Raw genomic sequence first — 12,189 nt, forward strand, 5'->3', positions numbered from 1 at the left:
TATTAATCGTGATAAAAATTTTTAGCAAAATAATCGTGATAATCATTTTTTCTGTTATCGTGCAGCCCTAACAAATATTATTAAAGCAAAATGTTTCAGGTCAGTTTGTTTCAATAAATTACGTATTACATAACCAAAGATAAGCAGTTTGCCCACCCTAAAAAACAAAAATGCCTTTTATAGGGGTAAGTTACTGAATGAAATTTATCACTACAAAAATTTTTATCCATGAATAAGTGATAATTATACCTGCTCAAGCTGTTCAGGACTCCAAGGAGTCTCTCCAATTACACGTTTTGCTGCATGGAAACTCATTCCAGGAGGTGGTTGAGGTAGGCCAGCTCCTGTGACACTACCATTGCTTGCAGAACCCGAAGGAGAAGCAGACACCGGCCGACTAGGCTCATTTAAAACAAACCTGTTTAATAAGAAGATAATAATTCAAAATTCATGAAGGGAGTATCTGTAAATTATTCATCATATAATTTACTTTCCACAATCTAAGTTTTATTCAAATTTAGGTGAAGAAATGTAAAATAATGACAAAGTTAAGCAAACAAAGTCAGTATACTTTGAACTGTTGAAAGGAATTTTTCAAAAAAATGCAACCATGCTGAAACAAGTTTTTCTATTTAAAATTCTGAATAAAGGTTTAACAGTTTTTTGTGATCCCAAATTTGACAAAAAAAACAGTATAAAAAAAATAAAAAGAACAGCATACAGATTTCCACACTAAAGTCTTTAAATGTTTAACGGGTCTCCAATTCCCCGCAGTCAAATTTACTGTTAACAGAAACATCATTAATATCTCTTGTGTAGTTGTGAATGAGTTCTGTATTAGTTCATTCATTTATTGTGTTATATCAGTTTTACAACACAATGACACAGTAGACCACAGGTGGGCAAAGTCGTTCCTGGAGGGTCACAGGTTTTTGTTTCAACCCAATTACTTAATTAGAAAACAACTGCTGCCAATAACTTCATTTCATGGCTTTTTAAGTGCTTTAACTCTGTTATGTCAAGTCATTTTCCTTTGTAAGTATATCATCCAAATGACTTGAAGGCTAAAATGGATGAGTAAATCTCAGTTCTTCACTTTTTTCTTTTCACTCTCCTTCCAAGTATTTAATTAAACCAAACAGTCCACTATAAATCCACACATGGAAACAAGCTAAACAGAGAACTGTTGGTTTCTTTTGTCATTTGCATCTTATTGCTAATAAGGAGCAATTAAAAAACGAGAATACGTCTGTTTGAGGCTAAAATAAGCAATAAGGGTTCAATATCTTAACGAGCAAGAAAACGAAAATGAAGCATAAGTGTTACTTGAGCAACAAGTGCTTCTTATTAAGCAATTGGGTTTGAAGAAACTCACAGCCACTGCAGCCCTCCAGGAACGACTTTGCCCACCCTTGCAGTAGACCATACTGCTCTATTACAGTAGGTTCAAATGCAAAGCAGGAAATAATCATACAAAAAGCACCAGTATAATACAGGAGGCACACATGCACACTCACTTTTGGACATTCAGTTTAGACTAACCAATCCATCCAACATGTATATCTTTAGGAATTGGGAGGAAACTTTAAATGCTCAAAAGAAAAAGCTCATACAGTTAAAAAGGAGATCCATTGAAACCATTATATATATTAATTCAGTAGAAAATGTGCTATTACTAAACATGCTGCCACGTCTCCTCTCTTTATTTGAGAAATATGGTGCACTGTACATAAAGGATGTGTACCTTGTGTCTATCCTTCATCTGCAATGACACACACTTTTGTTTTAATTGTTTTTCTTTACTTTTTCGGTTAACTAAAATGTGACTGCAGCTGTTTATTCTCAGGGTGAAAACAGCCTTAAGACCAAGCAGATATTTTCACATAGTTATACAGGTTAAATTTTAATATAATAATACAGTTAATTTTATTTTGTGGATTTTTTAATTTACTGTAGCCACTTTAATTCCTCCATCCCTTGTAACTATGAAAAAAGTAAGACGGTCAATGACGTATATAGGGCAAACGTTTTTTGAAAGTTTGTGCAAATGTATTACAGATGTGTATCCTTGTATAATATGAACAAAGTACAATATGTTACTGCTATTTCAGTTGATGACCAAACTAAGAAAAGTAGTACAGTACTTAATTTGAAATTGTCTTCTATGTACCTAATATACAATAAAGGGTTCTTTTTGCAGATAATCTTTTATAAGGACAAGTTGGTTAATGAAAATTCCTTGTATCTGTCTTGAACAAGTTCAGCTGCATTGAAAATACATACACAATAAGGGAGTAGACATAACAACATATCTTAAATAAAAGATTCAGTATTTCACATTGACTTATCAGAAAGTATAGGGAAGTAGTGAAAAGGTAAAAACAATATTCCATGTTAATGGAGAACCCATCGAAAGAGTTGCACTTAAACTGAGTAGCGCACATTAAAACGTATCGCGCAGAATATTGTGTGTTGTGTTTGTATCGCATAAATAATAAAACATCCGTAAAGAAGGTCTAGAAATTATCTTATTCCAGGGATGAAGAGAATGTCACATTTAACAGTATCTAACAAAAGTGAGTACACCCCTCACATTTTTGTAAATATTTTTTCATGGGACAACACTGAAGATATGACACTTTGATACAATGTAAAGTAGTCAGTGTCCAGCTTGTATAACAGTGTAAATTTGCTGTCCTCTCAAAATAACTCAAAACACAGCCATTAATGTCTAAACCACTGGAAACAAAAGTGAGTACACCCCTAAGTGAAAAATGTCCAAATTATGCCCAATTAGCCATTTTCCCTCCCCGGTGTCATGTGACTCGTTAGTGTTACAAGGTCTCAGGTGTGAATGGGGAGCAGGTGTGTTAAATTTGTTGTTATCGCTCTCACACTGGTCACTAGTAGTTCAACATGGCACCTCATGGCAAACAACTCTCTGAGGATCTGGAAAAAAAAACTGATGCTCTACATAAAGATGGCCTAGGCTATAAGAAGATTGCCAACACCCTGAAACTGAGCTGCAGCATGGTGGCCAAGACCATACAGCGGTTTAACAGGACAGGTTCCACTCAGAACAGGCCTTGCCATGGTTGACCAAAGAAGTTGAGTGCACATGCTCAGCGTCATATCCAGAGGTTGTCTTTTGAAAATAGACATATGAGTGCTGCCAGCATTGCTGCAGAGGTTGAAGGGGTGGGGGGTCAGCCCGTCAGTGCTCAGACCATACGCCGCACACTGAATCAAATTGGTCTGCATGGCTGTCGTCCCAAAAGGAAGCCTCTTCTAAAGATGATGCACAAGAAAGCCTACAAACAGTTTGCTGAAGACAAGCAGACTAAGGACATGGATTACTGGAACCATGTCCTGTGGTCTGATGAGACCAAGATAAACTTATTTGGTTCAGATGGTGTCAAGCGTGTGTGGCAGCAACCAGATGAAGAGTACAAAGCCAAGTGTGTCTTGCCTACAGTCAAGCATGGTGGTGAAAGTGTCATAGTTTGGGGCTGCACGAGTGCTGCCGGCACTGGAGAGCTACAGTTCATTGAGGGAACCATGAATGCCAACATGTCCTGTGACATACTGAAGCAGAGCATGATCCCCTCCCTTCGGAAACTAGGCCGCAGGGCAGTATTCCAACATGATAACGACCCCAAACACAACTCCCAGATGACCACTGCCTTGCTAAAGAAACCGAGAGTAAAGGTGCTGGACTGGCCAAGCATGTCTCCAGACCTAAACCCTATTGAGCATCTGTGGGGCATCCTCAAACGGAATGTGGAGGAGAGCAAGGTCTCTAACATCCACCAGCTCCGTGATGTCATCATGGAGGAGTGGAAGAAGAGGATTCCAGTGGCAACTTGTGAATCTCTAGTAAATTCCATGCCCAAGAGAGTTAAGGCAGTGCTGGAAAATAATGGTGACCGCACAAAATATTGACACTTTGGGCATAATTTGGACATTTTTCACTTAGGGGCATACTCACTTTTGTTGCCAGTGGTTTAGACATTAATGGCTGTGTGTTGAGTTATTTTGAGAGGACAGCAAATTTACACTGTTATACCAGCTGTGCACTGACTACTTCACATTGTATCAAACTGTCCTATCTTCAGTGTTGTCCCATGAAAAGATATAATAAAATAGTTACAAAAATGTGAGGGGTGTCTTTTGTGAGATACTCTAAATGGATAATAACTGGGTTATAATAGAAGCCAAATACTATTAGTGACTGCACAACTTAAAGTATGGATTTTTCAAGTGGTTCTTTAAGGAAGAGGTGAATTGTGTTGGTAGTGCTGTTTAAAATGGAATTGCTGTGGATGTGGATGACTATGTAGAAATGAGCATAGCTATGCAAAGATTACCAATTTTCATGTAAAAACAAGGGCTATGACAGATACATGACTTCCCCAGTTTCTCATGGCATCCTTTTCTGTGTGATCTGAACATTTTCCCCTGTGGGCACAGCTGAAGGAGCCAGCCTGTTGTGATTTTTTTTTTTTATGAAAGAAATCCAAGGGACATCTCCACTAGTCGGATTTTCTAGGTTCTTTACTTTATGGAGCAGGATTTATTATTGAATGACTAATTTTTATATAATATTATACTTAATCGAATGCAGGATTGTTTGTCCCAGTAATTATGGGTGCAAGACAGGAACCACTGCATGGCCTAATTACTCTCACACTTATGTTGCCGCAGGGCTACGTTGGAATCAGGTGTAGGTTTCAAAGCCAGGATCCTGGAATTGTGAGTCAGTAGTGCTGATCACTATGTAGGAATAACAAATGTTTCATAAACAATTTTATATAAAACATGTTAATAGCACAGTGGTAAAAGTTTTTGCTTGCCAGCTTCAGAACTGTGGGTCCTCATCTTCTCACTGTCTACGCAGATTCTGCATGTTTAATCATTGTCTGCATGGTATTCCTACAACATCACTAAAGCATGTGTGTTAACTGGCAACACTAAATAGGTCATGGGTGACTGAGCTGGAGTGTATATGTGATTTTGGTCTGTAACCCATGGTGCCCCATACTGGATTAGTTCCTACCCCATGCCCAGTACTTACTGAATAAACATTCTGAATTGTATATATAACAAGGTTAGACAATGGATGGATTAAATTTAACACCTTGTGATGGTGCAGGTTGATGAGATTTTGAAACATAGAAGTTTGCTACATATTTTATATCTGTGCAAGTGTTTCTGTGGATTTTGTGTCTTTAATTAGCTATTTATTTCAAATAAGGTGGTGTTTTGTGCTTTTTTGACAAAATAACAAAAGGGGTCATTTAACCTTATTAGGTTAAAAATAAATGCAAAATATTTTTGGCATTCTTAATTGAAATGAGCAGCACAGATTACAAGAAATGCTTCATGTCCCTCTATTATAAAAAAAAAAACTTGCAATAAGATGTGACGTTCTGAAGAGAGACAATGAGACACTTCAGAGAGGCAGAGACACTTTCACTTCCCACGACACGGTCAAGTCACGTCATACTGACATCCGTTGGAAGCATGTTCCCGTGACATGGTGATCTTGGCAAGGAAAGTAATAATCAGCCCGGAACAAGTGGAATTGAAGCCCTTGCAGGTCCATACGGGGTCAGAAATAAAAAACAAAGGCAGGTCCAAACGGGGTCAGAAATAAAAGAGTAAAAGACACAGTAGAACTTCATAAAGACGTTCAGAAACACTGGCGTCATACACATGCAGAGCAGGTTGCAGATTATGAAAGCAGTGGAATTCGAAAGGCTCAAAAAAAACCTTGGCGCGATACACACACAGAGCAAGTTAAAAAATATGACAATACTACAATTCGAAGGTGTCAAAAAACAGAGTACAGATCGCATTCACGCAAACAAAACAGAAATTATTACTAGGTGAAATAACGGAACAGCAAAAAGAGACTGAATATATGGACACAGGTGATATGTTGGAAGTATGTAGATATTGTAAGGCTTTACAGTTTAGGTCAGAGACTTGTACATCGTCTAATTCATGTTACCATTAGGGAAAAATACCATACGCTACGAGAATCTGTGTTTCCACAGCAATCACAGCTATGACAAATTTAATTTTCGAAAACACCACAATTTGGTCAGATATATATTTATGATCACGGAGAAGCGGTGCAACATAGAATTAAAAGAGTTAAACAATCAGACTTAATAGAAATTATATAGCCAATAATGGATACAAATCCATACATCCAAAAGTATTGCGCTTTACACAAAAGTTAACAAAACACTGACAAAGAAATTTTCTTGGATTTCTATATGAATCCAAAAGATAACAGTCGCATTTATAATAAACCCACATGTAATGAATTGTCAGCGATAATACTTTCGAAAGACTGAGATATCAAAGACAGAGTAAATATTTGTGTATATTCAAAGGCAAAGCATGATTCATCAAGTATGTCAAATACATCACCACATGCCAACCTTTTACTCTTTTCTTTGCTTTTCCCAGATGGCAAAACAGGATGGTTGTACAATTTGAAACAAACGCATTCAGAAAAAGGAATAACACCCACACAATATTTTGGGTCAAGATTAGCGAAATGTTCCCATGTATGTAACCCAATTCTATGATCTCAACGTCTATCACAACATTACATTATTAATGTGTATGTGAAAGTCACAGCTAATCGTCTCTTCTTTATTAAATCGAATCAAGCTAAACTTAGAACAGAACATATGCAAGGTCTCATTGATCACGTTCACAATTCAAATATCAATATTTCAGACAAATTCAAAATAGGTAAAGCAGTAATACTACCATCATCATATCAAGGTAGTCAAAGAGCATTGCAACAGTTATATCATGATGCAATAGCCAGAACTATCGGTCAGCCAGATTTCTTCATTACAATGACATGCAATCCACAATTTCCAGAAATCCGCCGCTTCTTGAGAACAATGCCACCGGCTACATTTGCTCTGGATATTCCCACTTTCGTAAGTACAGGGTGGGCCATTTATATGGATACACCTTAATAAAATGGGAATGGTTGGTGATATTAAATTCCTGTTTGTGGCACATTAGTATATGTGAGGAGGGAAACTTTTCAAGATGGGTGGTGACCATGGTGGCCATTTGGAAGTTGGCCATTTTGGATCCAACTTTTGTTTTTTCAATAGGAAGAGGGTCATGTGACACATCAAACTTATTGGGAATTTCACAAGAAAAACAATGGTGTGCTTGGTTTTAACGTAACTTTATTCTTTCAGGAGTTATTTACAAGTTTCTCTTTGTTTACAGCCATTGACATGTCGCAGAGGTTAACACGTGAGGAGCGGATAGAAATTGTGTTGATGTCTGGTGAACACAGTAACCGGGTCATTGCAGCAGATTTCAATGCAAGACACCCTACGAGACCACCCATCTCCCATGCTACAGTTAGCAAACTGCTTGCTAAGTTTCGTGAAACTGGTTCAGTGTTGGATTTGCCAAAATATGGACGCATGAAAACTGTCACTAATGAAGAAACATCAGTGGCTGTCCTAGCTTCATTCAGCAAAAGCCGACAGCGTAGCACTCGCCGCATGTCACTGGAGAGTGGCATTAGTCAAACATCCCTTCGGCGGATATTAGCTACTCACAAATGGCACCCTTACAAACTCCAGCTACTGCAGCATCTCAACGAGGATGACCCAGATTGGCGCACTGAATTTGCAGAATGGGCAAAACAAAAATTGGAACAGGACCCTCAGTTTACAGAAGATTTTGTTCAGTGATGAGGCAAACTTTTATGTGAATGGTGAAGTTAACAAACAAAACCACCGCTATTGGTCTGACACTAACCCACATTGGATAGATCCCTCCAAGACTGTTGGAACAAAAAATTGATGGTATGGTGTGGTATATGGGGTACAAAGATAGTGGGGCCATTCTTCATCAATGGAAACCTCAAGGCCACTGGATATGCGAAATTGCTACATGATGATGTGTTTCCCTCTTTATGCACTGAAGCTGGCACGTTCCCTGAGTTTTTCCAGCAAGATGGTGCACCACCACATTATGGGTGTCAGGTCTGAACATTCTTAGATGAACAGTTTCCTGGAAAGTGGATTGGTTGTCGTGGGCCAGTTGAATGGCCCCCAAGGTCTCCCGATCTGACCCCCTTAGACTTTTATCTTTGGGGTCATCTGAAGGCAATTGTCTATGCTGTGAAGATACGAGATGTGCAGCACCTGAAACTACGGATACTGGAAGCCTGTGCTAGCATTTCTCCTGCGGTGTTGCTATCAGTGTGTGAAGAGTGGGAGAAGAGGGTTGCATTGACAATCCAACACAATGGGCAGCACATTGAACACATTTTATAAGTGGTCAGAAACTTGTAAATAACTCATGAAAGAATAAAGTTACGTTAAAACCAAGCACACCATTCTTTTTCTTGTGAAATTCCCAATAAGTCTGATGTGTCACATGACCCTCTTCCTATTGAAAAAACAAAAGTTGGATCCAAAATGGCCGACTTCCAAATGGCCACCATGGTCACCACCCATCTTGAAAAGTTTCCCCCCTCACATATACTAATGTGCCACAAACAGGAAGTTAATATCACCAACCATTCCCATTTTATTAAGGTGTATCCATGTAAATGGCCCACCCTGTAGATTGTTTTATCAGAAAGTCTTATTTTTATTGAATGAAATCAAAATGGTGTTCGGGTAAAAAGGAGATCTTGATATGCCATTTGTATTAAAACGTTTACAGTTTCGCGTCAGAATAGCTTTTGCAATGACAATTAACAAATCACAAGGGCAAACATTTGAAAAAGTCGGTTTATTTATAAGAGATAACCAAATTATATTTACTCACAGCCAGTTATATGTTGCATTATCATGCTGTAAGACCAAACAAGGAATCAAAATTCAATGCAATGTTGAAGAAAAGTTAATGCCAAATATTGTTTTTATGAAGTTTTAAAATAAAAAGTGAACATAATGCATATGTAATAATTTCCATGAAAAAAACACTTTAAATTGTATATCCACAGGACCAAACCCAGGGGTTGGTGAGCGAACTGAGCAGGGGGAGGAGCCCCCTAGTAAAATAAAAGAAAATGAAATAGGGATAGGTTTATATTCTTCAATTATTTTAAAACTGCCATTTGATAATTTTGTTAATTATCTGCTTATTACATTTCATTTTTGTAGGGTGCCAGAGTTGAATGAACATTGAATGTAAAACAGAAAAATAACTCTGAAGTGTGCACCATCCCAATGCAGAGTACACACGTACTATACGCATACTACAATACACTTTTGCAATCTTATTTCAAAATTTACTCAACAGTCATCTTTGATCAATGGTATAATAAAAAAAAAAAAAAACGAAAGGACCCTGGGAATGTGTTATGCTACAAAAATCAGATAACTGTAGCAAAAAAGTGCTTAATCTCAGGATTAACATGATTCTCTCCCTCTATCCTTTGCCTTAAATAATGTATATAGTACATACCCATAAGGCATCAGGAGGACATCTAACATGAAGTCTAATAGAAGATGAACAGTCTTTGGTTTCTCAACAAGAATGAAAGGAGAAGAGACTTTTGAAGGTTCTGATGGATACTTCATGTGAAACAATGTTGGTATGAGCAGATGCATTAAGCTGGAAGAGACAACATAACAATATTTAAAAACAAAGTATAAAGTATATTAAAACAAACCTCATAAATATAAACAAGACAAACTTTGGAAAAACAGGAAAACCTAAAATGCATCTATTAGATATTGCATTTAAGCTTTATATGACTTTACAGTAGAGGTATAAAACCTTAAGACACCTTCACAGGAAATCATCTTTGGCATTCTTAATAAATATTTGATACAAAATGTAGTTAGCCTTTAGTGTTGATCAGTGAAATTCAGCAATAAATTTTTCATAGTGAAATTGCAGTGTTTGCTGAATATTTTACAGGAAATTCACTGTCTGGCCACTAGCAAACAATTTTTTTGCCAGTGCCAGCTTACATAAATATTTTTTGATGCTTCGTTTGCCCAGCATGACATCACAGAATTATAGCAGCCATGCAAAGAAAATTCATAGATATGTATTGGAAGATTGCTGCCCAATCTGCTTTGTACCTGTCATGACCTGATTCAGCTGATTTATACCCATGTGCATTTAAAAGAAAAAAAAAAAAAAGCTTTTCATTTGAGAGGTACAGAAGCTGTCCCATAATGAGAAGTACTGCCACGAGATATACAGCACTGATCCTTGTGTGCTGGCCCAGCATATGTATGCTTAATTAGCCATGTGTAACTACAAGCCAAAACAAATCTTAAAGGAGTCCTCCTCCTACTCCAGTCAGAACGAGACTCTGTAAAATAATAATAACAGCAGCAACAACATTAACAAAATATTTATTTTCAAGGCATTTCTATCGTCTTGGTGGAAGAAAAAAGTGCTATGTATCTGCACTGATACTGTAGATCAAAAATAAAAACAAAAAAACCTAGCTGCATCTGGAGCCACAACTTTAAACAATAGAAGTCATTGCCATGCTGCCTTTTGATGGAACAGTCAATGTGTGCCCCAAGATTGGAACTCTGTAAGCACAAGGAAGTGGGGAAGAAAGCTGATTTAAGACACCTTGAACATGGCATGGTTGTCGGTGCCAGATGCAACAGCATCTCAAAAAAACACTCCTTACAACTGAGGTATTATGCAGAAGGGCACCTCTGAATGTACAACATGTCAACACTTGAAGCAGATGGGCTACAGCAATAGGAGACCGCACCAGCTGCCGTTCCTGACTGCTAAGAACAGGCAATTGAGGCTATAATTCTCACAGGCTCACCAAAACTAGACGATAGAACATTTGAATAATGTTGCCTGATCTGATGAATCTCCATTTCTGCAGCAACATTCAGGTGGTAGGGTCAGAATTTGGCATCAACAACATGAAAGCATAGATCCATCCTGCCTTGTATCAATGGTTCAGACTGGAGGGATTGGAGTAATGGTGTGGGGGATACTTTCATGCCACACTTTGGATCTCTTACTACCAAATGAGTATTGTTTAAAAGCCACAGCCTACCCGAGTATTGTCGCTGACCATGTCCATCCCATTATGACTGCTGTATACCCATCTTCTGATGGCTACTTCCAGCAGGATAACGTGCCATGTCACAAAACTCCGAGCATATCAGACTGGTTTCTGGAGCATGAAAATGACTCAAGTAGACTCCACAGTCACCAGATCTCAATACAATTAAGCACCTTCAAAATGTGGAAGAACAGGAGATTTGCATCATGGACGTTCAGCTGACAAATTTGCACTAACTGCGTGATGCTATCTTGTCATTATGGATCAAAATCACCAAGGAATGTTTCCAGCACCTTGATGAATCTATGCCACAAGGAATTACAGGAGTTCTGCAAGCAAAAGGTGGTACAACCTGGTACTAGCATCATGAACCCAATATAGTGGCCAGTGAGTGTGTGTGTGTTTTTTTTAACTTATTAATAGATTTTGGTAATTTGCTGTGTCTTCTTTTTGGATCCACTCTACATCTTTAATTGTTTTCAGGCACAGTTGTGCAGAGAACGGCACTGCTGACTTGCAGCCCAGACCACATTTTTGCCATTGTTGACAGATGTTTTGCTAGCACTCAATGGACACTTAAAAGACCTCTGCATCATTATATTCCAGTTCCTCTTCCCCACTGAGTTTAATGCATTCTAGATTTCAAAAACATTCACAAACATTTCCATGATTTTGTCAAACTCACATTAAAAGCAAACTCCATGGGGTTCGCTCATCACTATTAGTCATCTCTGAAGACATGCATTTCACAAAAATGACTACAGTCATTAATAACTTCTAAATATTGTGCTATTCTATCAATATAAAGGTTTAACTAAACTAAATGAGGATAACAAATCACGAACAGATGTCAATTTAACCACAAACTATATGCCTATACAAAACACAAAATTAAAAATACAGACATAAAATACATATTGGTCATATTATGTCTGTAAGGAACAGGAAACAAGCAAAAACAGTTCTCTTTAACATACCTGTCTTGTTGTGGTTGGGGCTTTCCTTCCATTGCAGTTAAAAGAGTGGGGGCTAATTCACACTGTTTCTCCACATCTAATCGGGGATAACCCATTTTGATGTATATTATAGTAAAGTTCTAGAAGCAAAACAAGTATGATTAC

General features: G+C 37.7%; 1 protein-coding gene across 2 annotated transcripts in view; it reads right to left on the reverse strand.

Annotated features, from left to right (window-relative positions):
• The window catches only part of ecpas (Ecm29 proteasome adaptor and scaffold), a 144,806-nt gene that overhangs the window by 117,032 nt on the left and 15,585 nt on the right, over positions 1 to 12,189 (reverse strand). For both annotated transcript variants that reach the window (XM_039759395.1, XM_039759394.1), the window contains exons 4-6: positions 12,046 to 12,164; positions 9,478 to 9,627; positions 250 to 418 (exon numbers count right to left, since the gene is read on the reverse strand). In XM_039759395.1, the coding sequence (XP_039615329.1) occupies positions 250 to 418; positions 9,478 to 9,627; positions 12,046 to 12,164 (438 nt within the window). The remainder of the gene's footprint in view (positions 1 to 249; positions 419 to 9,477; positions 9,628 to 12,045; positions 12,165 to 12,189) is intronic.

The sequence above is a fragment of the Polypterus senegalus genome, chromosome 7 (genome assembly GCF_016835505.1).
Source record: "Polypterus senegalus isolate Bchr_013 chromosome 7, ASM1683550v1, whole genome shotgun sequence".
NCBI classification, from domain to species: Eukaryota; Metazoa; Chordata; class Cladistia; order Polypteriformes; family Polypteridae; genus Polypterus; species Polypterus senegalus.